This window comes from Molossus molossus, unplaced genomic scaffold, assembly GCF_014108415.1.
Source record: "Molossus molossus isolate mMolMol1 unplaced genomic scaffold, mMolMol1.p scaffold_m16_p_23, whole genome shotgun sequence".
Taxonomy (NCBI): Eukaryota; Metazoa; Chordata; class Mammalia; order Chiroptera; family Molossidae; genus Molossus; species Molossus molossus.
In genome coordinates this window covers 1,805,853-1,830,716 of record NW_023425359.1, presented here as the reverse complement: position 1 = coordinate 1,830,716, position 24,864 = coordinate 1,805,853, and the positions used below count along the sequence as shown (strand labels likewise).

The 24,864-nt window shown below is 44.8% G+C and overlaps 1 protein-coding gene across 2 annotated transcripts in view; it reads left to right on the top strand.

Annotated features, from left to right (window-relative positions):
* GNG4 (G protein subunit gamma 4) overlaps nt 1-23,487 on the top strand; it is a 34,502-nt gene extending 11,015 nt beyond the window's left edge. For both annotated transcript variants that reach the window (XM_036277628.1, XM_036277629.1), the window contains exon 3: nt 23,359-23,487. In XM_036277628.1, coding sequence (XP_036133521.1) covers nt 23,359-23,487 — 129 coding nt within the window. The remainder of the gene's footprint in view (nt 1-23,358) is intronic.
* The last annotated feature ends 1,377 nt before the right edge of the window (nt 23,488-24,864 follow it).

The window sequence follows — 24,864 nt, the reverse complement described above, 5'->3', positions numbered from 1 at the left end:
CATTGGGCCAGTCCTGTGAGCTCGGGATGTGGACTGACACCTTAAGCAAACCAGGAGCTCTCAGCCAGGGACCTGGAAAGAGCTGCCAGGCTTGCTGAGAACTGGCCAGGCAGCTGTGGCCAGCCCTCGTTTGCCCGCCCTGCTGGGACACTCAGACATCTGTGGGATGTGCTAGCAATCTGTAAAGGGGCGGCCATTAGGCTGAGATTGTGTCAACACAGGCTTTACTCGCTGACTGTTGACTGATAGATCAAGCTGTTCTGTATCAGCCCGTCTTCTGTAGACTACTCAAATCTGGGGCGGGTAATGTGTGTGCTAAAGGTGAAAGCCCTGTGCCTGGCCAGTGTGGTTCCAGCCCATGCACCAAAGAGTCATGGGTTGGATTCCCAGTCAAGGGCCCTGTACCTGGGTTGCAGGTTGAATCCCTGTCCCCAGTCAATACGCGTGTAGGAGGCAACCAATCGATGTGTCTCTCTCACATCGATGTCTCTCTCTCTCTCTCTCTCTCGCTCTCGCTCTCGCTCTCTCCTCCTGTTCCTCCTCGTCCTCGTCCTCGTCCTCGTCCTCCTCCCTCCGTCCCTTCCACTCTCTCTAAAACTACCTTCCGGAGGATTACCTAGAGGAAGGAAGAAAGGAAGGAGAAAGTCGGGCACGGGAAGCAGGCGCTGAGAGGAGCCTGGGCGGACAGGTGGTGCCCAAGGAAAAGACGTGATGTCCTGAGAACGAGGACAGTGCACACTCCTCCACAAAAGTTAAGGAAAATTTGGGGAAAACAATTTGAAAAGGGAAAATCGCTTTAGGGTAAAAAGAACATTCCATTTACTCTTTGACACTGAGTTTTTATCATTTGGTGCTTCACAGAAAAGGGAATCCATAGTCAAAAAGTATTTCAGGCAGGAAACACAAGGACCCAGAGACTGAGTTTATAATGTCCAGGATCTGTCTTACACACACTCCACGTACTCTGGGTGCTCTTACAAACCACGCGTGAGTCAGCAGGAGCAGAACCCCCGCCGCCTGCAGGGACGGGAGCGCAGACCCCCTTCTCCAGGACTTCAGTTCTCCTTTTGAGAATGCCACTCCCGCCCTGGCCTGCTTGGCTCAGCGGTTAGAGCGTCGGCCCGTGGACCAGAGAGTCCGGGTTCGGTTCCCGCTAAGGGCACATACCTCGGTGGCAGGTGGACAGGTGGGCCCCAGTTGGGGCTGTGCGGGCTGCTCGGTGGCCGGCGGACAGGTGGGCCCCAGTTGGGGTTGTGCGGGCTGCTCGGTGGCAGGCAGACAGGTGGGCCTCAGTTGGGGCTGTGCGGGCAGCAGAGCCCCAACCAGTCGATGCATCTCTCTCACTTGATGTTTCTCTCTCTCTCTCTTCCTCCTTCTCTCCCTCCCACTCTGAACATAGATGCAAAAATGTCCTCAGTGAGGATTTTAAAAAAAGAGAGTGCTACTCCTCTGTTCATAAAAATGACACTTATTTTAGAAAATTTTGGAAAACATAGAAAAGTATAAAGAAGAAAATTTAAATGATCTTTAGCCAGTACATTTTCATGTTTTTCCATCTAATTGTTTACATATTTTTCTTTTTATAAAATTGTGGTTATAATGTACACTCATTATATTTTGTGAACTGATTTTTCTTTGAGCATTATATTGTGATTACATATCCAGGCCCATAAATACTGTCCTAAAATGTCATTTTAAAATATCTCTTTACTCAGTCATCTAACGTACAATAATTTATTTAACCTGGTCTCCTATCCTTGGACATTTTCATTATTTCCAATTGTTCTTAATCCTCACCCGAGGATATTTTTCTATTTCTCTTCAGATAGAGTGGAAGGGAGGGAGAGAAAGAGAAAGAGAGAAATATGGATGTGAGAGGGACACGTTGACTAGTTGCCTCCCGCACAACCCCAACCGGGGACAAACCGAAACGAGGCACGTGCCCTTGACTGGAACCAAACTCACAACTCATCGGTCCATGGGCCAATGCTCTAACCACTGAGCAAAACCAGCCAGGGCATTCTGTATTATTTTTTTCAAAAGCACTACAGCAAACACACTGGTAGATAGAACTTGCACATATCTGATTGTTCCCTTAGGACAAATTCCTACAGACTGAAAATTGCTTGGTCAAAGGCTGTGTTCTGAAGTATTTGAATCAGTATCAAGTTTCTCTATGAAAAGTGATACCAGTTTGTAGTCTCATCAGCAGTGTGAGGTGTCTGTTCCCCAAACTCTTCCCAGTGCTGTTTTTTAAGCCATACAGATTTGGTAGATAATAATAATAGTAATAAGAATGAGCAACACTGATCGAGTGCCTACTATCTGCTGTTCTGAAAATTTTTAATTAAATTTGCTCAATTCTCATAACAGTGCTCTAAGTAGGTGCTACTAACATTCCCACTTTACAGAGGAGGAAACTGAGGTTCCTCCAGATTAAGTACTTGCCCAAGATCAGGCAGCTAGAAGGTGATGGCAGCCGGGGTAGGAAACCAGGGAACCTGGCTCCTGAGACTTCACTCTTCACTCCATGCCACGCCTTTCTGTGTTGATGCCTCATTATTTTGACATGTGTTTCCTTGACTCGTGTGGTTAAACTAACTTCATATGTTAAATTCTTTTGTGAATTGCCTGTTCCTTCCCATGGCCCCATTTTCTACTGTGGTACTTACCTTTTTCTTATTGACTAGTAACTTTCTTGCACATTATATGTTACAAATAGTTTTTCACATGGAAGGAAACCATAAACTAGAAAACAAGAGACTATAAAAATTAAAAAGGCAAAAATAAAACAACAGAAGCTATACCAAATATATCTTTCTTAATAATAAGTACTAAGATTCTCAGACTTCATTTAAATATGTTCTTTTTTTATTATTTTTGGAGAGAGAAGGGAGAGGGAGAGATAGAAACATCAATGAGAGAGAAATATCAGTTGGCTGTCTCCTACATGCCTCCCACTGGGGATTGAGCCTGCAACCTGGGCATGGAATCAAACTGGTGACCTCTTGGTGCATGGGATGACGCTCAATCCACTGAGCCACACTGGCCGGGCTCTCAGATTGAATTAAAAAACAGAATATATTTTGCATTAGACATTAACCAAAAATAAAATGACTCAGGCTGAAAGTAATATACAAGATCTATATCTGAGAGACTACAAAACTTGTGAACAAAATCAAAGAAAATCTAAATAAATGAAGAGATATTCCATGTTCATGGATAGGAGGATTCAGTATTAGTAAGGTGTCAATTCTTCCCAACTTGATCTATAGATTCAGCACAATCCCAGTAAAACCCCAGCAAATTATATTGTTAATATTGACAAACTGATTCTTAAGTTTATATGGAGAGGTCAAAAAACCCACAATAGCCAGCACAATATTGAAGGAGAAGATAAAGTTGACAGACTGATGCTACTTGACTTTAAGACTTACTATAAAGCTACTGTAATCAAAACAATGATACTGGCAAAAGAGTAGACAGCTCAATGGAATAGAATAGATAGCCCTAAAATAGACCCACTAAGTATAGTTCACTGGTCTTTGACAAAGGACCAAAGACAAAACAATGGAGAAAGGATAATCTTTTCAACACATCCACAGTAAAAAACGAAAATAATCTAGCCACAGACCTTACATCCTTCACAAAAAACTAACTCAGAATAAATCATAGCCTTGGCTGGTTTGGCTCAGTATTTAGAGTGGGTTTGATTCCCAGTCAAGGGTGCGTACCTGTGTTGCAGGTTCGATCCCCAGCCTGGTTGGGGTCATGTGGGAGGCAACCAAATTGATGTCTCTCTCATATCGATGTTCCTTTCTCTCTCTCTTCCCCTCCCTCCTTTCCACTTTATCTAAAAATCAATGGAAAAATATCCTCAGGTGAGGATTAACAAATAAATAAATCTTAGGCCTAAATGTAAAAGACAATACTCTAAAACTTCTAGAAGATAGCATGGGAGAAAATCTAGGTGAATGCAGGTTTGATGGTGAGTGTCTTTAACTATAACACCAAAATCACAATCCACAAAAGAAAAAATTGATGATCTAGACTTCATTCAAATTAAAATTTTTGTGGAAGACACTATTAATGGTATGAAAAGACAAGCCACAGACTGGGAGAAAATCTTTGCAAACACATATTTGATAAAGGACTGATATCCAAAATGTACAAAGGACTTTTAAAACTCAGCAATGAGAAAACAACCCCATTTTTAAAAAGGCAAAAGATCCGAACACCTCACCAAAGAAGGTGCAGATGGTAAAGAAGCATATGAAAAGATTTTTGACATCATATATCACTAGAGAATTACAAATTAAAATAACAATGAGCTACCACTACACACCTGGAATGGTGAAAATGCAAAACACGGAATGTTGGTGAGGATGCAAAGCAACAAGAACGCTCATTGCTGATGGGAAGCAAATGGTGCAAACACTCTCGAAGGCAGTGTGGAACTTTATTACAAAGTTGAACATAGTTTTACCATATGATCCACTAATATCAAAAATACACAATGCAAAATATGGGGAAATGTCAGGAAAAATTGACAAGTAGGGTAAGAGTCTAGTATGTGTTTTCCAGTCTTTGTTGGATAAGCTAGACAAAAGGCAAGTAGGCATATATTGATAAATAAAATTAACATATAAACTATATTACATCAACCTTATTAATTTTATTTATCAATATCTGTTTGTCTTTTGCCTTTTGTCGTGTGTGTGTGTGTGTGTGTGTGTGTACACATATATATGTAAAATTTTATCCAGAAACTTACCAAGAACATAGCACTCATAGAACACTTCAGTATATTCTAAAACGTAGAAATGGCTCATGCCACATTCCTTAACCATTTACAATGAAATTAATGGTGGCTGCCCAACAGGTGTGGCTCACTGGTTGAGCATTGACCCATGTACCAAGAGGTCACCGGTTCAATTCCTAGTCAGGGCACATGCCCAGGTTATGGGCCCAATTCCCAGTGGGGGTCATGCAGGAGGTGGCCAGTCAAGGTTCTCTCTCATCGATGGTTCTATCTATCGCTCTCTCCCTCTCCATTCTTCTCTCTCTAAAAATCAATAAAGAAAAAATATATATTTTAAATTAATGGTGGCAATGGTGGAGAATAAAATACAGACCTGAGTAATTTTTTAAAACCATCTCTTAAACAATGAAAGTGATTTTGAAAATGCAATGTATAAATGTATAAGACATATATTTTAAAAGCACTCAAAGCATAAAAGGGCATAAAGGAAGACTTGAGAAAAAGGACAATACTGTGTTCTTAAATAGAGTCGATATTGCAAAAATGTCTATGTTCTTTAAATTAACATATAAACTTAGTGCAAATCGAATCAAAATTCTATTTCTGTTTTTGAAGAAAGCAAACTTTCAATTATTCTAAAATTCAATTAGATAAATAAATGCATGAGAGTATCCAAGAAGTTTTTAAAAAAAAAAAAAAAAAAAATGAGTATGAGTGTTTGATGAGGAAGATTTGTAGAATTTTCTTCCCAAGAATGAAAATGTGTTATAACATCATAGTATTTAAAGATTTATGACACTCCTTTAGCAGTAGACAGATCAGTAGAACAGAATGGGAAGTCCCTAACAGACCCAAGCATGTGGGAATCTGGACTATGATCCAAGTGGCATCTCAAATCAGTGATAACAGATTGTTAGTAAATGTTGCTGGGAATTGCTAGCACTTTGGAAAATAAATAAGGCTGCATACATCACTAATTTTATCCAGATAAATTTCGTATGGGTTGTATTAGTCCTCCCAGGCTGCCTCAACAGAATACGGACAGTGTGGCTTAAACAACAGAAATGTATTTTCTCACCAGTCTGGAGACCAGAAGTCTGAGATCAAGGTGCCCACAGGGTTGCCCTCTGGTGAGATCTCCTCCTTTGGTTGCAGACAGCCTGTCCCTTGTGCTCATTTAAAGAGAGAGCTTTCTAGTGTTTCCTCCTCTTGTAAACATACCCAGTCCTATAGCATTAGGGCCTCACCCTTATGACCTCATTTAGCCTTTCTTACCACCCTGAAGGCACTACCTTCAAAAAAGTCACATTGGGGGTTATGGCTTTAACATCTGAGTTTTAGGAGCACATTTCAGTACATAACTTGGATTAAAGATTTAAATATAACAAATCTATAAAATTACTAGGAAAATGGGAGCAGATTTTGTTTTTTCTTTTGGTACGTGTCCCTAGCGGGAATCAAACCTGGGACTCTGTTCCGCAAGCTGACACTCCAACCGCTGAGCCAAACCAGCCAGAGCAGAGCAGATGTTTTATAACATGAGTTTGGAAAGGCTAACTATACCACAAAACCCAGTTCAAGAAGTAAAAGTTTTGACTGCATTTAAAATTTTTTATGTAGTAAAAATTTCCGAATTAACAAAGTAAGAGAAACAATTGCTACCTGAAAAACAAAGGCTTAAAATTGAAAAAGAGGCAGGAGAGGTGAGTATTGGGAGGAGGGTGTCAATGGGGGGGAAAAGAGAAACATCTATAACAAAAATAAATTAATAAAAAAAAAATTTTTTAATTGAAAAAGAGCAAAATCTGGTGGGGTCCAAGGGAGGGCGTCTGAAGATGCTTAGTGGTGTTACGATAGTCTCCATGCTGTTGTCTGTGTCTATGGAGTGTTGTTTTTTGTGTTTATTGTTTTGGGTTTTGTTGTTTTATATTTGTTTGTCTTTTACTTAATCCCTAAAAAAATAATAAATAGAAATGCCGTCATTTGACCCGCCGGAGCCCAGAGGCGTTGCTGTGGGAGTCTGGCTGGTTGGACGCCAGGTCGCTCGCTCTTCCTCACTCCCAACTTGGCTGCTTTACAGTTTAGTCCAACACTTCATTTTCTGGTCAACCAGAAATGTTCATCCTTTAGAAATTAAATGATTCAGATGAAAATTTTCTATAATCAAGTTTAGAAATAAATTCAAAGAAAGGGGGTTGTAAATGAATAATTCCAGAACAGGTATCAGATAAAAGAAAAATCTTTGAATTAAATCAAAGTAGAACATGAAACAAGAAAACGAAAGATGCCTTTGAAAAAGAAACAGACTCCTTCACTTCGAGAGGGTGTTTGGTTAGGGGCACTGTGGCCGTCCAGTTGCCCTGATAATTCCTGAGAAGCGTCCTCTCTCTGTTTCTCAAACACCCTTACCGCCCTGTCAGAGGGTAGCCAAACGGGTGACGATGACATGCCGTGGGTGTGGCAGCACCATCATGTGCCTGGGCCACAGGCCGGCAAGTGTGCTCTTGCCAAGTGTGCTCTTGCCCAGGATGGCCCAGCTCGTTAGTGCTGAGGGCAGCTCAGCCAGAGACATCGTTTCCTGACTCTCAGCCCCGTGCTTCCTCTCCAGAGATGCCACTGACTTTCTAGAACCTTCTGGGGCTAGAACCTACTCGTGTTCATCTTTTACCTCTAACTAAGTCCCAGAAACCTCTTGAGTGATTCACTAGCTTCTATCACCAGATAAATTACTCTTTTGGTGAATTTGTACAATGACGGAATTATGACTTTGTGGAAAATTGGGGTCTATCAAAACAAAGGTGATCAGAGTCAGATAGGACATATACCAGCCTATTGAAAGGGTTTGGTAAAGTCGAGGTCCAGGTCGGATCTGGGTCATTCTAAACAAGCTAAGTGAGGGCTTTGCTCTTCCAGTGGTGAAGACCATCTAGTAACAGCTCTTACTTAGGTTAACTTGGAAATATTAAAACTCTCTTTCAAGCATCTGAGATTTACCTCTCAGTGTGCAATCAACTTCTGATATGGAAAAAAAAAAAACTTTTATGCTGATGATAGTAAACAGTAAGGAATCCATTATTTTGGACACTTTATTTTATTTTTTTTGGTACCTGCCCCTAGCGGGAACTGAACCCAGGACTCTCTGGTCCACAGGCCGATGCTGCAACCACTGAGCCAAACTGGCCAGGGCTATTTTGGACACTTTAAAATTCAAAGAGGCTCCCTGGCTAGTTTTCTCAGTGGTTAGAGTGTCAGCCTGCGGTCCAGAGAGGCCTGGGTTTAGTTCCCCCTAAGGGCACGTACCTCGGTTGCAGTTTGTCCCCGGCCCTGGTTGGGTCGTGCGGGAGGCAGCCACTCGATGTGTCCCTTTCACATCGATGTTTCTCTCTCTCTCTTCCTCTGTCTCCCTCCCACTCTCTCTGAACACAAAATGAAAACATGTTCTTGGGTGAGGATAAAATTCAGAGAGGCGGTTGCTGTTTATCCCTGGCCCTGATTGGGGTTATGCAGGAGGCAACCAGTCGATGTGGCTCTATCACATAGATGATTATCTCTGTCTCTCTCTCTCCCTCCCTCCCTCCCACTCTATCTAATGATAAATAGAAAAATATTCTCAGGTGAGGAATAAAATAAATTAAATAAATAAATAAAATTCAGAGAGGGACTTGCTGTTAGATTACTCCTTTATTCACACATATCCCCACTCACAACCAAAAGGACCCGCTGGGTGAGCAGAAGCCTCTCCCCATACAGGCTGTTAACCAGCTACTGAGGTTTCCTGTACTGGTCTGGCAACACAGCAACACCGCAACAACTTTGTGTTGCTGGGATCCACTGGAAGCCAGCTCTGCTGCCATAACAGAACACCACAGACTGGGGCTCAGCATAAATTCATTTCTCACAGGCTGGGGTGTCCGAGGTCAGCGTGTCAGCATGTGAGATTCTGGTGAGAGCCCTCTCCCTGGTTCACAGGGCTGCCTTCTGGCTGTGAGCGCGTGGCCGGGACAGATCCGCTCTGGTGTCTCTTCCTGCAAGAGCACTAACCCCGCTCACGGAGGCTCCACCCTCATGCCCCAGTCACCTCCCAAGTCCTCCCCACCCCCACTTCTAACACTGGCACACTGGGGATTGAGGCCTCAGTTTAGGAATTTGGGGGGACACAAACATTTAATACATGGCATCATAATATGGACGTATCTAGAGATTGCCCTGAGGAACTGTGTGTTGATCTCAAATACTTCCCAGTGTTAGAAAAAAGTTTTTTTTCACAAGGATTCACTGTGTAGTGTTTTCTCAGAACTTAGAGATAAGACATAGACCTGTAATGTCCTGAGGGTTTACTGGGGGCGACCAGCAGATTATTTCTTCTGTTGGAATGAGCACCAAGTTTGACCTTGTCAGAGATGCCATCACCATGGGGGCTGCAACCTGGCTCTGCTCTGGACTAGAATCCTGCTTTGTTTTCTTAGGGTGGAGGGAGGAACAGGCAGAGACATCAAAGATGCATGTAATTGATTCCAAGTAGTATTGTTAAAAAGGCCAGGATTTCTGAGAAATAGGTGTGAGGCACTCTGCTTAGATGTGAAGAATAAATGCAATGGCTGTCACCACCAGCATAGTAATTATGTCATCTGCCTTGTCATGGAATGTGACTATAGTAATTGCAACATTTTCTCCCATCATTGAAGCTTGTAATTATAGTGCAACCACCAGGATTATGTGCTAACTTGGGCTGTTTTAATCACCTCTTTTCCTCTGAAATGCGATGGTAAATTTCCACAGTTGTTCCCAGTCTGCTGGTTCTTTTCTTCTTTTTATTTTTATTGAATTTACTGGGAGTGACATTGGTTGTAAAAATTATATAGGTTTCAGGTGTACAATTCCAGACTACATCACCTGTATATTATATTTGTGTTCACCACCCCAAGTCACTCCCTCTAAGGGAGTGAGTCTGAGTAAGTCTGTGCGAGGGCCCTTTAGAGGAGCTGCCTGGGACTCCAGAAGCCTCAGCTTTCCTCAGCCTCAGTTCCTGCTGGTTCTTACGGCCAGAAGTTATGGGGACTTCTCTTCCTGGGATTTGAACCCTGGGCTGGGAGGCCTGGTGTGGGGTTAGGACCCCTCACTCCTCAGGGGGGAACTTCACAGTTGGTATATCCCTCCTGATTTTTATCTACCACATGCAGGTATGGGACCAGCCCGTTCATGCCTCCACCCCTCCTACCAGTCTACATGTAGCTTCTTTAATATTCCTTATTGAAGGACTTCCATTCAGCTCGATTTCAGGCAGTTTGGAATAATGATTGTTCTGTAGTTTAGTTGTAATTTTGATGTGGTTGTGGGAGGAGGCAAGTACTACATTTACCTATGCTGCCATCATGACTTGAAGTCCACAGAAGGTTGTCTTTTCATTATGTTGATGGTTTCTTTTGCAGTGTAAAAACCTTTTAGTTTGATGTAGTCCCATTCGTTTATTTTTTTTGTTTGTTTTCCTTGCTGGAGATGAAATATCAGAAAAAATATTGTTACAAGAAATGTCCGAGATTTTATTGCCTATGTTTTCTTCTAGGATTTTTATGGTTACGAGTCTTACATTTAGGACTTCAATCCATTTTGAGTTTATTCTTTTGTATGGTGAAAAAAGGTGGTCTAGTTTCCTTTTTTGCATGTATCTGTTCAATTTTCCAAATACCACTTATTGAATAGACTCTCTTAACCCCACTGTATGTACTTACCTCCTTTGTCAAATATAAATTGACCATAAAGGTGTAGGTTTATTTCTGGGCTCTCTGTTCTGTTCCATTGATCTATATGTCTCTTTTTATGCTAGTACCATGCTGTTTTGATTACTATGACCTTATAGTATAGTTTGATAGCAAGTAGCATGATTCCTCCAACTTTGTTCTTCTTTCTCTCTCTCTTTTTTTTTTTTTTATCCTCATCTGAGGACATTTTTCCATTTTTTGTTCAGATAGAGTGGAAGAGAGAGAGAGGAAGAGAGAGAGAAACATCATCGTGAAAGGGACACATCGAGTAGCTGCCACCCGCATGACCAACCAGGGCCAGGGACAAACTGCAACCGAGGTACACGCCCTTAGCAGGAACCAAACCTATTAACCTATTAAAAAATTAATTGTCCAATTTGTTGGCATATAGTTGTTGATAGTATTTTCTTACAATCTTTTGTGTTTCTGTGGTGTCAGTTGTTACTTCTCAGCTGTTATTTCTGATTTTATTTATTTGGGTCCTCTCTCTTTGTTTCTTGATAAGTCTGGTTAATAGTTTGTCAATCTTATTTATCTTTTCAAAGAACCAGCTCTTAGTTTCACTGATCTTTTGTATTGTTTTTTAGACTTTATTTCACTTATTCCTGCTCTGATCTTTATTATTTCTTTTCTTCTACTCACTTTGGGCTTTGTTTGTTGTTCTTTTTCTAGTTCCTTTAAGTGTAAAGTTAGATGGTTTATTTGAGAGTTTTCTTCTTTCTTGTGATAGGCCTGTAATGCTATGAATTTCCCTCTTAGGACTGCTTTTGCTGTGTCCCATACATTTTGACTTGTTTTGTTCTCATTTTAATTTGTTTCAAGGTATCTTTTGATTTCTTCCTTGATCTCTTGTTAAACCATTTGTTGTTTAATAACATGTTATTTTGTTTCTTCTTCAGTTTTCTTCTTGTGATTGAGTTCTAGTTTCATATCATTATGGTCAGAGAAGATGCTTGATATGATTTCAGTCTTCTTAAATTTATTAAAACTTGTTTTGTGTCCTAACATATGGACTGTCCTAGAAAATGTTCCATGTGCACTTGAAAAGAATATATATTCTGTTTCTTTGGGGTGAATGCTCTGAAGATATCAGTTATATCCATCTGATCTACTGTGTCGTTTAAGGCCACTGTTTCCTTGTTGATTTTGTATCTGGAAGATCTATCCATTGATGTCAATGTGGTGTTAAAATCCCCTACTATGACCATATTACTGTTGATTTCTCCATATATGTCATTAAGATTTGCTTTATATATTTTAGGTGCTCCTAGATTGAGTGCATAAATGTTTACAAGGGTTATATTCTCTTGTTGGATTGATCCCTTTAGCATTATGTAATGCTCTTTTTGTCACTCATTATGACCTTTGTTTCATCTGATAAAAGTATTGCTACCCCAGCTTTCTTATCCTTTCTATTTGCATGAATTAGCTTTTTCCATCCCTTTAATTTTAGTCAGTGTGTATCTTTTGTTTTGAGATGGGTCTCTTATAGACAGCATATATATATATATAGGTATATGGGTCTTGTTTTCTTATTCATTTTGCTACCCTATGTCTTTTTATTGTAGCATTTAAGCCATTTACTTTTTTTTTCTTTCTCTCTCTTTTTTTTTTTTTTTTTTTTTTGCATTTATCTTCAGGTAGAGCGGGAGGAGGGGGAGAGAGAAACATTGACATGAGACAGACACATTTACTGGCTGCCACCCACACGACCTCAACCGGGGCCAGGGACAAACTGCAACCGAGGTACATGTCCTTAGTAGGAACTGAACCCAGACTCTCTAGTCCTCGGGCCGACACTTTAACTGCTGAGCCAAACCGGCCAGGGCAAGCCATTTACATTTAAAGTGAATGTTGATAGGTACATATTTATTGCCCTTTTATTCTTTATAACTGTGCTCCTGTGATTTATATTATATTTTTAATCTTCTTAAAGAAGGCTCATTTTGGATATTTAATTTTTTTTTCTATTACAGGTGACATACAATATTATATTATTTTTAGGTGTACACCCTAGTGATTAGTTATCATATAACTTGTTAAGTGATTAAACCGATAAATCTCATACCCATCTGACACCATACATAGTTATTAGAACATCATTGACTATATTTCCTATGTTGTACTTTATATCCCCATGACTATTCCGTAACAACCAATCTGTGCTTCTTAATCTTTTCAACTTTTTCACTCATACCCCCAATGCCCCTCTCATATGGCAACCGTCAAAATGTTCTCTGTATCTATGAGTGTGTTTTCTGTGCTGCTTGTTCATTTATTTTGTTTTTTTCCTATTCAATTGTTGATAGATATGTATTTATTGCCATTTTATTGTTCATAGCTTTGGTTTTATTTTCTTTTTCTTCTTCTTAAAGAAGGCCCTTTAACATTTCATGTAATACTGGTTTAGTGGTAATGAACTCCTTTAGCTTTTTCTTATCTGAAAAATTCTTTATCTGTCCTTTGATTCTAAATGATAGCTTAGCTGAGAAGAGTAATTTTAGTTGTAAATCCTTGTTTTTCATCACTTTGAATGTATCATGCCAGTCCCTTCTGGACTGCAAAGTTTCTATTGAGAAATCAGCTAACAGTCTTATGGGAGCTCTCTTGTGAGTAACTATCTTTCTCTTGTAGCTTTTAAGAGTCTCTCTTTGTCTTTAACTATTTGCATTTTAATTATGATGTGTCTTGGTGTGGGCCTCTTTAGGTTCATCCTTTTGGGGACTCCCTGCACCTTCTGGACTTGTTTGTCTATTTTCTTCACCAGGTTAGGGAAGTTTTCTGTCATTATTTTTTCAAATAGGTTTTTTTTGTTTTTTTTCTTTATTGATTTTAGAGAGAGAGGAAGGAAGAGAGAGAGAGAAACATCAATGAGAGAGAATATCGATTGGCTGCCTCCTGCACTGGGGATTTGGCCCACAACGTGGGCATGGGCCCTGACCAGGAATTGAACCAGTGACCTCTTAGTGCATGGGTCGATGCTCAACCACTGAGCTACACCAGCCGGGCTCAAATAGGTTTTCAGTTTCTTGCTCTTTCTTCTCCTTCTGGCACCCCCATGATGCAAATATTGGTACACTTGAGGTTGTCCCATCGGTTCCTTACACTGTCTTCATTGTTTTTGGATTCCTTTTTCTTTTTGTGTTCTGATTGGACATCTTTTGCCTCTTTGTATTCCAAATTGATGATTTGCTTCTTGGTGTCATCTACACCACTGTGGATTCCCTGTAAATTATTCCTCATTTCAGTTAGTGTAGCCTTCATTTCTGACTGGTTCTTTTTTATGGTTTCTATGTAGTTTTTTTATGCTGTTCCTTCAACTTTCTTATTAACTATAGTTTTGAACTCTGTATCTGGTAGTTTGCTTGCCTCCATTTCGTTTAGTTCTTTTTCTGGAGATTTCTTCTGTTCTTTCATTTGGGACCTATTTCTTTATCTCCACATTTTGGCTGCTTCCCTAAGTTTATTTCTATATGATAAGTAGAGCTGCTACATTTCCCGGACTTGGTAACGTGGCCTTGTGTATTAGGTGTCCTTTAGGGCCCAGTTGTGCATGCTCTCTGGTCACCCAAGCTGGGAACGCCAAATGGGCCTCTGTATGTGCTGTGTGTACTGTCCTATTATAGTTGAGCTTTAATTGCTGTTGGCATCACTGGGAGGGATTGACCCCCAGGCTGCTGTGAGGACTGGCTGCAACTATTGCAGAGGAGCTGCTCTGCTAGAGGTGACTCTATGGAGCAGGATTTGCTTTAGTGGGGCTTTGGTGCTCTCCAGTTCTGCTCCTTGAGTTTGTCAGTTATCAAAGTGGTAGGGTTGTAATCTGGCATGATCTGAACTTGTCCATCAGATGCACTGGCTCTCACATCTCCTGGGAAGTGGCAGGTCAGCCACAACCCCTTCCTTGCCTGGGGCCATCTGGCACAAGCTACATGGTGATCTACATGTGGCTGCTACTTGTGCTGGGCTTGGAGGTGCCCAGGCGAGGCCAAGCTGCAAACTAAAAACAGCTGCCACTAGTGCCTGGCCTGTGCCCAGTTAATGAGAGGTACAGGGCACACCAAGGCCAGATGCTGTTTGTTTGCAACTTGTGAACTTCTGAGAAATCTTAGGAAAGTCTGCAGCAGGAGCCAAAACAGGCAGTTTGTATGAAAAGCCACAAGAAACTACTTGGGTGGGCCTGAAACTTGGGTGGGACAAGGTCCCAGGGAAATACCAGGGCAGACTGAACAGTGTGAGTCATGTTGTTGGAGACTCAGATATGGCACCTGCTTTCAGCTCTGTGGGTAGGATGTCTCTAAAAAGAAACACTGCCAGCACTTAGCCTGGCAGAAATCTGCCCCACCCCAGCTCTCACCCTGATGCTAGACAATACAGTTCCTCCCCATATGTCCCTGGTGCATTTCAAGCTGCTGCCCCAGCACTGGAGCTCAGAGGGAGTGAGTCCAAGTAAGTCCATGTATAGGCCTTTTAAGAGAAACTGCCTGGGATTCAAGAAGCTTCTATCTCACTCAGCCACATTCCCTGCTTATTTTTACAGCCAGAAGTTATAGGGACTTTTCTTCCTGGCACTGGAACCCTGGGCTTGGGGATGTGGTGTGGGGCTGGGGCCTTTCGCTGCTCCGATGGGACCTCTGCAGCTGATATAGCCCTCTCAGTTTTTATCCCACATATGTTGGTGTGGTACCAGCCTATTCTGTGTTTCTGCCCTTCCTGCCATTTCAATGTGGCCTTTTCTTTGAATCCCTATTTGTAGGACTTTCATTTAGTTAGATTTCTGGCAGTTTAGAATGATGGTTGTTCTGTGGTTTCGTTGTAATTTTGATGTGATTATGGGAAAATTTGAGTACCACATTTACCTATGCTGCAATCTTGACTGTAAGTCCAAAGAAGATCCTTTAACATTTCTTGTAATACTGGTTTGGTGGTAGTGAACTTCTATAGCTTTTACTTGTCTGGGAAGCTCTTTATTTCGCCTTCAACTTTTAATGCTAGCCTTGCTGGATAAAGTAGTCTTGGTTGTAGGTGCTTGCATTTTTTTAAATACTAATTTTATTTTATTTTTTCTTTTTATTGACTCTAGAGAGGTAGGAAGTGTGTGTGTGTGGGGGGGAGAGAGAGAGAGAGAGAGAGAGAGAGAGATAGATGACACATTGATTGGTTGCCTCCTGAAGTCACCCCAACCAGGATCAAACCCACAACCTAGGTTTGTGCCCTGACCAGGAATCGAAACAGTGATCTCTTGGTACATGGGATAATGCTTCAACCAACTGAGCCACACCACCAGGGCAGGTCCTTTCTTTTCATCACTTTGACTAGTTCATGCCAATCTCTTCTGGTTTGAAATGCTTCTGTTTAGAAATCAACTGACAGTCTTATGGGAGCTCCCTTGTAGGTAACTTTGTGCTTAACCTTTGCTATTTTAATTATGATGTGTATTGGTGTGGGCCTCTTGGATCATCCTGTTTGGGACTCTCTACACTTTCTGAACTTGTGTATCTTTTTCTTTTCACCAGGTTAGGGAAGTTCTCAGCCATTATTTTTTCAAATAGGTTTTCAACTTCTTGCTGTCTCTTGTCCTTAGGGTACCTCTATGATGTGGATGTTGTTATACTTCATGTTGTCCAAAGGTCCCTTAAACTATCCTCTTTAAAAATTCTTTTTTCTGCCCTGGCCAGTTTGGCTCAGCAGTTAGAGTGTCGGCCGTGCAGACCAGAGAGTCCCAGGTTCTGTTCCAGCTAAGGGCACGTACCTCAGTTGCAGTTTGTCCCTGGCCCCGGTTGGAGTCATGTGGGTGGCAACCACTCGATGTGTCTCTCTCACGTCGATGTTTCTCTCTCTTCCCACCTTTCTCCCTCCCATTCAATCTGAAGATAAATGCACAAAAGGCGTCCTCAGGTGAGGATTAAAAAAAAATTCTCTTTTCTTTTCACTGTTCTGTGTGGGTGTTATTTTTCTACCTTGTCTTCTAAATCACTGATTCGATTCCCTGCTTCATCAAACCTACTGTTTATTTCTTCTAGTGTAGTCTTCATTTCAGATATTGTATTCTTCATTTTTGACTGGATATTTTTTATGGTTTCTGTGTCCTTTTTATGCTTGCTATTTCTCTGTTGAAGTTCTCACTAAGCTCCTTGAGCATTCTTACAACCATTCTTTGAACTCTATATCTGTTAAACTGCTTGCTTTCATTTCATTTAGCTCTTTTTCTGGGGATTTCTCCTGTTCTTTCATTAGGAACATATTTCTTTGTCTCCCCATTTTGTCTGCCTCTTTGTGTTTGTTTCTGTATATTGTCTAGATCTGTCTTCATGAGGTGGCCTTATCTAGTAGGTGTCCTATAGGATCCAGTGGCATAATTTCCTTGATCACCTGAGCTGGATGATCCAGGAATGTCTCTTTTGTGGGTTATGTGAACCCACCTCTTATAATTTAGTCTTGACTGCTATTGGCCCACTTGTGCCTGGGGTCAACTCTCGAGCTGGCTGAAGGTGAGGATCTACCTGAACCACAGTGTATGAGCTGCTCTGCAGGTGCTAACCACTTGAAGTGGAATTAACCTCAGCAGGGTTTGGTGCCTGCCAAGATCTCCCTTTGTACATGCTATTTGTGAAGCTAATTGGATCCTCCTCTGATGTTGTCTGAAGCTGGCCACTGGGTATGTTGGTTTGGGGGCCTCTTGGGAGGGACCCTGGTGCAGGCCCATGTGAGACACTGCCTGTGACTATCCCTGGGCAACCTGTTTGGAGCTACAAAGTGATCCAGTTTATGGCCACCTCTACTGGATCTGGGTGTGCTTGGGAAGGACCAAGCTGTGCACCAAGGTTGGCATTTACCAGCACCGGGCCCAGGAACAGGTCGGCAAAAGTCCCAAGGCGCCTGATGATCCACCTCCACCGGCTCCACCTGCTGGCTGCCTAACGGGCTCAGGCACAAAAGAGTTCAGTTGTATGAAGTAGGTTCTCAGTGAGTCACTAGGTACGTGTGTGTGGTGTTTACCAAATTGACATAGGTTAAAACTCTGCCAGTGCTGGGTCTGAGGCCACTCAGCAAGCGTCCCAGGGTATACCAAGTCAGCTGTGACCCACTAGATGCCCGTAGACCTTTGTGGTGTGGCAGGTTCACAAGAAGTTTTCAGGTGAGGCCAGCAGTATTTATCATGCCTAAACAGACCAACATTTGGTTGTGTGAAGAGAGGGCTCTGTACCAGTCGGGTGTGCGAGGGAAAAATGGCCCCGGTCCTAGAGCCACACAGCTCAGTCTGTCCAAGATTCTACTGGGAGCCTAAGCTCAACAGGCCAGGGCCACTGGGAGCTGGAGGGGCGTGGCTAGTGGCTCTCCTATGACGGGGAGGTGCTGGTCAGGCTTGAGGGAAGGTGAGAGGGGTGGCCCTTACCCCAGAGCCCACAACTCAGTCTCTCCCAGATTCTGCCTGGACTTCGCCTGATTCTAGAAGGTGGGGAGCCCGGAAGCTCCAGGAGCCCAGAAGATGGAGCTAGAGAATCTCCCACCCTGGAGCCAGAGCACTCAGTCACTGACACCCCCTGAGTCTGCCCAGACCTCTAAACCCCAGTCCAGGCAGCTGACTCCTTAGCAGGTTGTGAGCCTCACAGTGGGTATCGGGGACTCCAGAGGCTGGGGCTGGTGCTGTGTGGAGGGGAGTGCTCCACCCAAGAAAGACGGCATCTGGGGCGTGGGAGGGGGACTCAATACATGGATCCTGCGTCATCCCCTCAGTTCTGTCTCCAGAGCCACAAATCCCAGTCTGTCCTCACGTGACTTCAGTCTGCTCTGCCCTCCCTCTGCTGGAGCCCAGGGTGAGTGGCTGCGAATGAGATTTTGTGCGTTGGCCCTGTAGGCGGGCACCTGTGTCTCTAGGACCCCCCCCCCCCCCGCTCCATGGCACACAGAATTCCTGCTGATTTTCACAGCCAGATGTTACTTGGGCACCTCTTCCCAAGTTTGGTGCTCTGGGCTGAGGAGCCTGGCGTGGGGTGGAGACCCCACACTCCTGAGGGGGCGGTTGAACCTGAGATGCCCTCCGGAACCTCAGCCTCTGCCCGTGGAAGCAGGCCCGGCCCTTTTCCCATCTCTGCCCTCCTACCAGTCTCAGCGTGGCTGCTTCTGTAAGTTCTGGCTACACGTCTTCAGTTTGTTACTAAGGTCGATGTCCTATATTTTAGCTGTGAATCCGGTGTGGCCCTGGGGGATGAGTGCAGCGTCCACCTGTCTGCTGCCACCTTGACTCTTGCCAGTTCTTTTCACGCCTGTTCTCTTGCGGCTCTTACGGGTGCAGTAGGAAGGAGAGGCGGCAGGGACACTGTTCGTAACGGAAGACTTGAGGTAAAGCAGACCTGAGGCTTGGTGAGAAAGCCTACACAGGCCCGGAGTTCTAAACGTCCAACCAGGATCAAATGTTCTCTTTGAACGTGAATCGTCTAGATTATGTTCGAAGGTGGCAGGTGTTTTGCAGGATTTGGCACTGTCTGCAACACATATTTTGTATGTGTTGAAGAAGACTTTCAGCCATAGAAATGAATCTAGGGTTGAATTAGAAAACCCTCCCACTGAACCTAAGAGCAAGTTTAGGTGAATTCATGCCTGGACACCAAGTGTGTGTCAGGGGGTCATCTTTCATTGTAAGGCTCCTGAAGATGCTTACCACAGGTATTTATCTTTGCAGATCACATTCCGACAAACTTCAGGGGCTATGCAGGATACTGTGGTTACACCAGAATAAAGGGACACGGGACACTATGAAATAACGAGGCTGACAGATAGGGAGAAGCTCCCGTGATTCCTTGGTTGTAAGACGACTTCCTCGCTCCTAGATCACCCTACACAATGCCTCAGTAGTCTGAGCGCCTCTGGGAAATCAGTATTGTGTGAAAGCAACTCAGACCCATGCTTCTAAACTGGGCACTTGTGACCTCCTTACATATCCGTTCCTGTGACACAGGACTCCCCTGCGATCCGGAGGAGAGTGGTTATAACCAGGCAACAACAGGAGGCAATCTAAGAACAGTCGGTCTTCTTGAAAGACAAACTGTGCAGTGTCACCTTTGGAGTGACAGAAAAATCCTAGATTAGCCCTGTGTCACACCAGCAAGGCCGGACACTAACAGCACAGTTAGGGATGCAGATACACTGAGGTAAGACAGGAACGTGGTCCAGCCCCAGCTCTGCACTCGCTGTCCCCCAGAGCCAGTGCTTCAGCTCCCGTGAAGTGACCCCTGGCGGCTGTTCTCGGGAAATTAAACAGTCAGATCCACCCACATAGATACTAACAAGCATCTGAGCAAGTAAATCGATCAAGGGGAAGGAAGCTGTAGTTATAATTTAACAAGGCAACTTCAGACCCACGGACGGTGCTAGGGAAGCATAAGGGAGGCACTAAAATGTCCCCGAGTGCATTTGCGCGCACGGATCGGAGTCAGCACAGCACCAGAGGTGGTCGGAGTGCCCCGCTGACGTGAGCTGGGCGAGGTTTACAGAAATGAGGTGGAGACAAAGCGAAGACATTGTTTATTGGTTATAGCTTACGTGGCTACCTTGCTTAGAAAAGCCTAGTTGGCTGCTTGTTCTAAGTGTCACTTTCTCAGATTGCAGGGAGGGCCCTGACTCTGGTTTTAGTTGGTGTGTGTGGGCCAAGGCATTAGAGCTCTCAGTCTGATGACCTCCTTGTTTCAACACTTGAACAGTGCTTAGGTCTCAGCCAGAGGGAAGAGAGTCTTGGAAGTGACATTGGCCAGGGCTTGGGGGAGAGAAAGAGGGTCCCAACCAAGCAGATTTACCTGTTAGGTTTCCTTGGCCAGACTAAATGGAACAACCTGAGAAACTTCAGGTGCAAGACTGGTCTTCTGGTCACGTGAGTTCCCAGGTGGCCGGTCTATAAGGAGAGAGTGTGGCAGGCCCCTCAGACAGGCACATTCCGGCACTTGGCAGTTCTGGTTCTCACGGTCAGTTACTCAGGCTGCCTACTTTCAGTGTCCTACCTGATATGTGGCCTTGGGCGAGTTCCATGACTTTTGTGCCTCAGTTTCCTCATCTGAAAAGTGGCTTTAAAATGTTACTTAGAAGAGCTAAATGAGGTAGTTCACATGATGATGCAGTTACACGGTGCCTGGGACACCATGAGCACTCAGTGACTGTCAGCTATTGTCTTTAGTAATAGTTTTATACAGCTGTCCCTTGGACCTGTAACATGGACTGGCTGCAGGAAGTGGCCCACTCTTGGCCAGAAATTTGTGTTGTTGGGCCCAGAGCCTTGGGACTAGCCTCCGGGTAAAGGACACAGGTTTACCCATGTGACTGCCGCCGTGCAGGGCTGGATGGGGCCGTCAGACACCCCGTCTCCTTGTCCATCCCAGCCCCACACTGATGTGCAGCTGTTCTTTATGTAATAATGCCAATTATTATAGTAAGTTTTTAACTTTTGAGTCTTTTCATTTAGATCTTCTAGAGGGCAAAAATATTGCCCATTCTTTCCCCTATATCCTCTCAATAAATACTTTCTGGATGAGATAATGAGGTTTGTAGAGAATTCAAAATGAACAGAAGAATGTCCCCAAAATTGAAGTAGATGGAACAGTGAAAAGCAGAGAGGGGATGACGGGCAGATAAGACATTTCTAAATGAGCCGTCGGGAAGAGCTCACTGAGGTCAGGGACCAGGACTGGGAGGTCTCCAAGGACAGTGGCTCCTAGAGGAGGAAGGTGTGGTTCTGACACTGCCGGCCTGCATGTCTGCCGGCCTGGGCAGTGGTTGCCCGCGGGCCGCAAGGCGAGTCCAGTAGCCGTGGCCTTGGTGGCCATCGGAGAGGCCTGGAGAAGCCTGCGGTGGAGAGGAGGGGCATGGCCGCGGCCGTGGGCGCTGCGCTGGGCTGGGTGCGGAAGGCGGCAGGGAGCACGCGCTGCAGAGTCACTGCCATTCCCGTGCCCGTCTATGCGGCACAGCTGCGGGGCCCGGAGTCTGCCCTGCCCCTGCGGGCCTGGTCTCCCCAGATCCTGTGTGCCTGAAAGCCACTGTGGACTTCACACACCCCCATCCCACCCAACATACACTTATTTAGGCTCTAAAATACCGGCCGTAGTGGGATGAGAGGTAAAATTGTAGAATTTTCGAGTTAAGTCCTGAACTTGACACATGAGGGAACTGAAGCCCACAGATCACCCAAGTCACACAGCAGCGCAGGGACAGGGATGGGACTGGAGGCTTATGGGGAGCACGCCTACGGCGTTCCCACAATGGAGACTTTGTCAGGGTTGAAGTTGACTCATCAGCTCAGCTCTTAGTCATTTTATTTGAGGGCAAGATTCATGACATATCTCCACTGGAGTTATCCGTAGGGTTCCACCCACTGCTAAAGTGTCTGGTCTAGAGATCAGAAGAATTTCTGTAAAAACTTGGAAGATGGGCCCATTTAAAAAACGTAGCGAGAATGTGTGTGGCTTATATGTATTGAAGGCCGTACGCTGTGTCGTTCATTCACGGAGTGTTCTTGTCATCCTGGAGAAGACCGAGGCGTCACATGCCCTGAAAGGTCTCGTGGGACTGTTACCGCCGCAGCCGCTGAAGCGTGGCCACGGCACAGCGTCATTGGCAGGATGGCTTGTGTACAGGCCATTGACTCGCCTGGCACAGAACCAGACCACGAGGGCAGTGAGCCTCTTAGCGACACCCCCACACCCTGCCCTCTCGCACCCAGCACCTCCTCTGCAGTTGCTGGACTCCAGCTCGGGGCTGGTTCGGTGCAGTTGCCCTGTGTCCACAGGCTTGGGACTAGCCTGGAAGGAAGACAGGGGCAAGAGCTTTCTGGTCCGGGGAGTGGCCGTTCCGAGTTAGATCCTGTGTGCCTATGATTCGTAGCTCATGTGACAGGGTTTGATATAAATCGTGCTTATAATATGCATTGTACACCCTGGCAGTGGCTCAGTAGTTAGAGCGTCGGCCTGTGGACCAAGAGCCACAGGTTTGATTCCGGTCAAGGGCATGTACCTCAGTTGTGGTTCGGTCCCTGGCCCTGGTTGGGGTCATGCAGGAGGCAACCAATCAATATGTCTCTGTCACATCAATGTTTCTCTCTCTCTCTCTCTCTCTCACCCTCTCTCTCACCCTACCCCCCACACACACACACTGTATCTGAAGGTGAATGGAAAAATATCCTTAGGTGAGGATTACATAAAAAAGAATATGGCCCTGGCCAGTTTGGCTCAGCGATTAGAGCGTCGGCCTGCAGTCCGGAGAGACCCGGGTTCGATTCCCGCTAAGGGCATGTACCTCGGTTGCAGTTTGTCCCCGGCCCTGGTTGGTCGTGCGGGTGGCAGCCACTCGATGTGTCCCTTCACGTCGATGTTTCTCTCTCTCTCTCTCCCTTCCTCTCTCTCCCTCCCACTCTATCTGTACAAAAAATGGAAAAATATCCTCGGGTGAGGATAAAAAAAAAAGAATATGCATTGTACTGAGGAAGATAGGGTGTCCCCCTATGTTGGTCATGAGTGGATTACAGTAGGACAGCTAATGATGATAGTAATGATTCAGTCACACTTGCTTGGGCAGGCGTCATGGCTGCTGGCCTGGAGCCTCCCCTCGTCACTCAGTGGAGAGGACAGCAGGGATGTCCGCCCTCCTGCTGGCTCCCTTCCTCCAGTGGTGTCTGGAGCAGTCTCCTCGGAGGCAGATGCCAAAGCCTATTTCCTCAGGTTGGCACAAAGCCTCTCCCCGGGCTGGCATGGCCTTGCCGTTGGCCGTGCTCACAGCACAGCCTGGCCCAGGCTTGTCCGTCTCCACATGGACACTCAGAACTGGCCCTAACCCTGAGCCTGCGCTGTGTCCCCGCAGGTGTCCCAGGCAGCCGCAGACCTCTTGGCGTACTGTGAGGCCCACGTCCGGGAGGACCCTCTGCTCATGCCTGTGCCCTCGTCGGAAAACCCGTTCCGAGAGAAGAAGTTCTTCTGTACCATCCTCTGACTCCCTTGGCGACGAAGCACCTCCTTTCCCGGAACGCCCCCTGGGGACCCGCATGCACATCGCTTCAGGAAGCCCCTCCCGCCCCTGCCCAGCACTGCCCAGCCACAGTCATGGGGGCCAGGTTCATCTGTCCCTTCGTTTTCTTCATTGTATTGATTTCACTTTTTTCATTTTCATGTTATTTTCATTATTGGCAAAGAAAACAGACATTTTTGTAACCAAATAATAAATGTGCCAAGTAAAATTAAGTATGGATTTAAGGACTTAAATATTTAAACATCAGTTCCCAAATTTAAATACATCAAGTTAATAACTTTCAGTGGGTAATTTATTGAAAAATTATACCCTAGAATCCCCATTCCCAATAATTCAGCATCAAATAAGAGCATTTGACTAACTGAAATCATGGGTAAGACCTTCACCTCCTTCCCTAGAGAAAGGTCTGTAGCTCCTGCTTTTCCGTCATCCTGTTAAGAAGGAAACGACCCACAGCATTGACGGTTTTCTTAACAACCCTGCGAGGCCCCGGCCTCTGTCTCCCACTGATTGTCACTGGTCGTTCTGGGGGTGATCCTTCTACAGGGATAGACACTGGGGGATACTATAGCAAGCTCAGCCGTACACGTACCTGGTGACTCCAGCCACGAAAGGCACTGTCTCCCCACTGCACAGGACACCTCTCCTGCTCCCTCTTGTCCGGCTCCTCCTTGGCAGCATTAATAAGGGCCATTCTGGGCTCAGCACTGCCCCAGAGGAGTGAGTCACAGGGACAACAGATCTGGGCATCGACAAGTATCCCAAGTACTCAACTTACTTAACCCTCCAACAATAAATAAATACCATGAGCTGTTTTAAAGAGAGGCAGCTTAAAATGTGTTTTAAACTGCCCTGGCCCGTTTGGCTGAGCAGTTAGAGCATCACCTCGTAGACCAAAGCGTCCCAGGTTCAGTTCCGATCAAGGGGCACGTACCTTGGTTGTGGTTCAGTCCCTGGCCCTGGTCAGAGTCATGCGTGAGGCAACCCATCGATGTGTCTCTCTCACGTCAATGTTTCTCTTTCTCTCTCTCTCCCCTCCCCATCCCCACTCTATCTGAAGATAAATGGAAAAATATCCTTGGGTGAGGATTTTTTTTTAATTGGGGAAAAGAGGGAAACTGAGACACTGAAGGATGATGTAGCTCCCCCAGGGTTGTGGACAGAAAGCAGGGAAGTGGGAGTGCAGACGGCCTGGCTGCAGAGCCCTCCCTGAGCCCCTGGGCTGCGCTGCGTTCCAGGTCTGCCTGCGGCATCTGCACTGCATCTGCACACGTCTCTTCCCCTCTGCCAGGAGGCATGTCGGGCCTGTATTCCTGTAGTTTATGAAAGTTGATACACGGA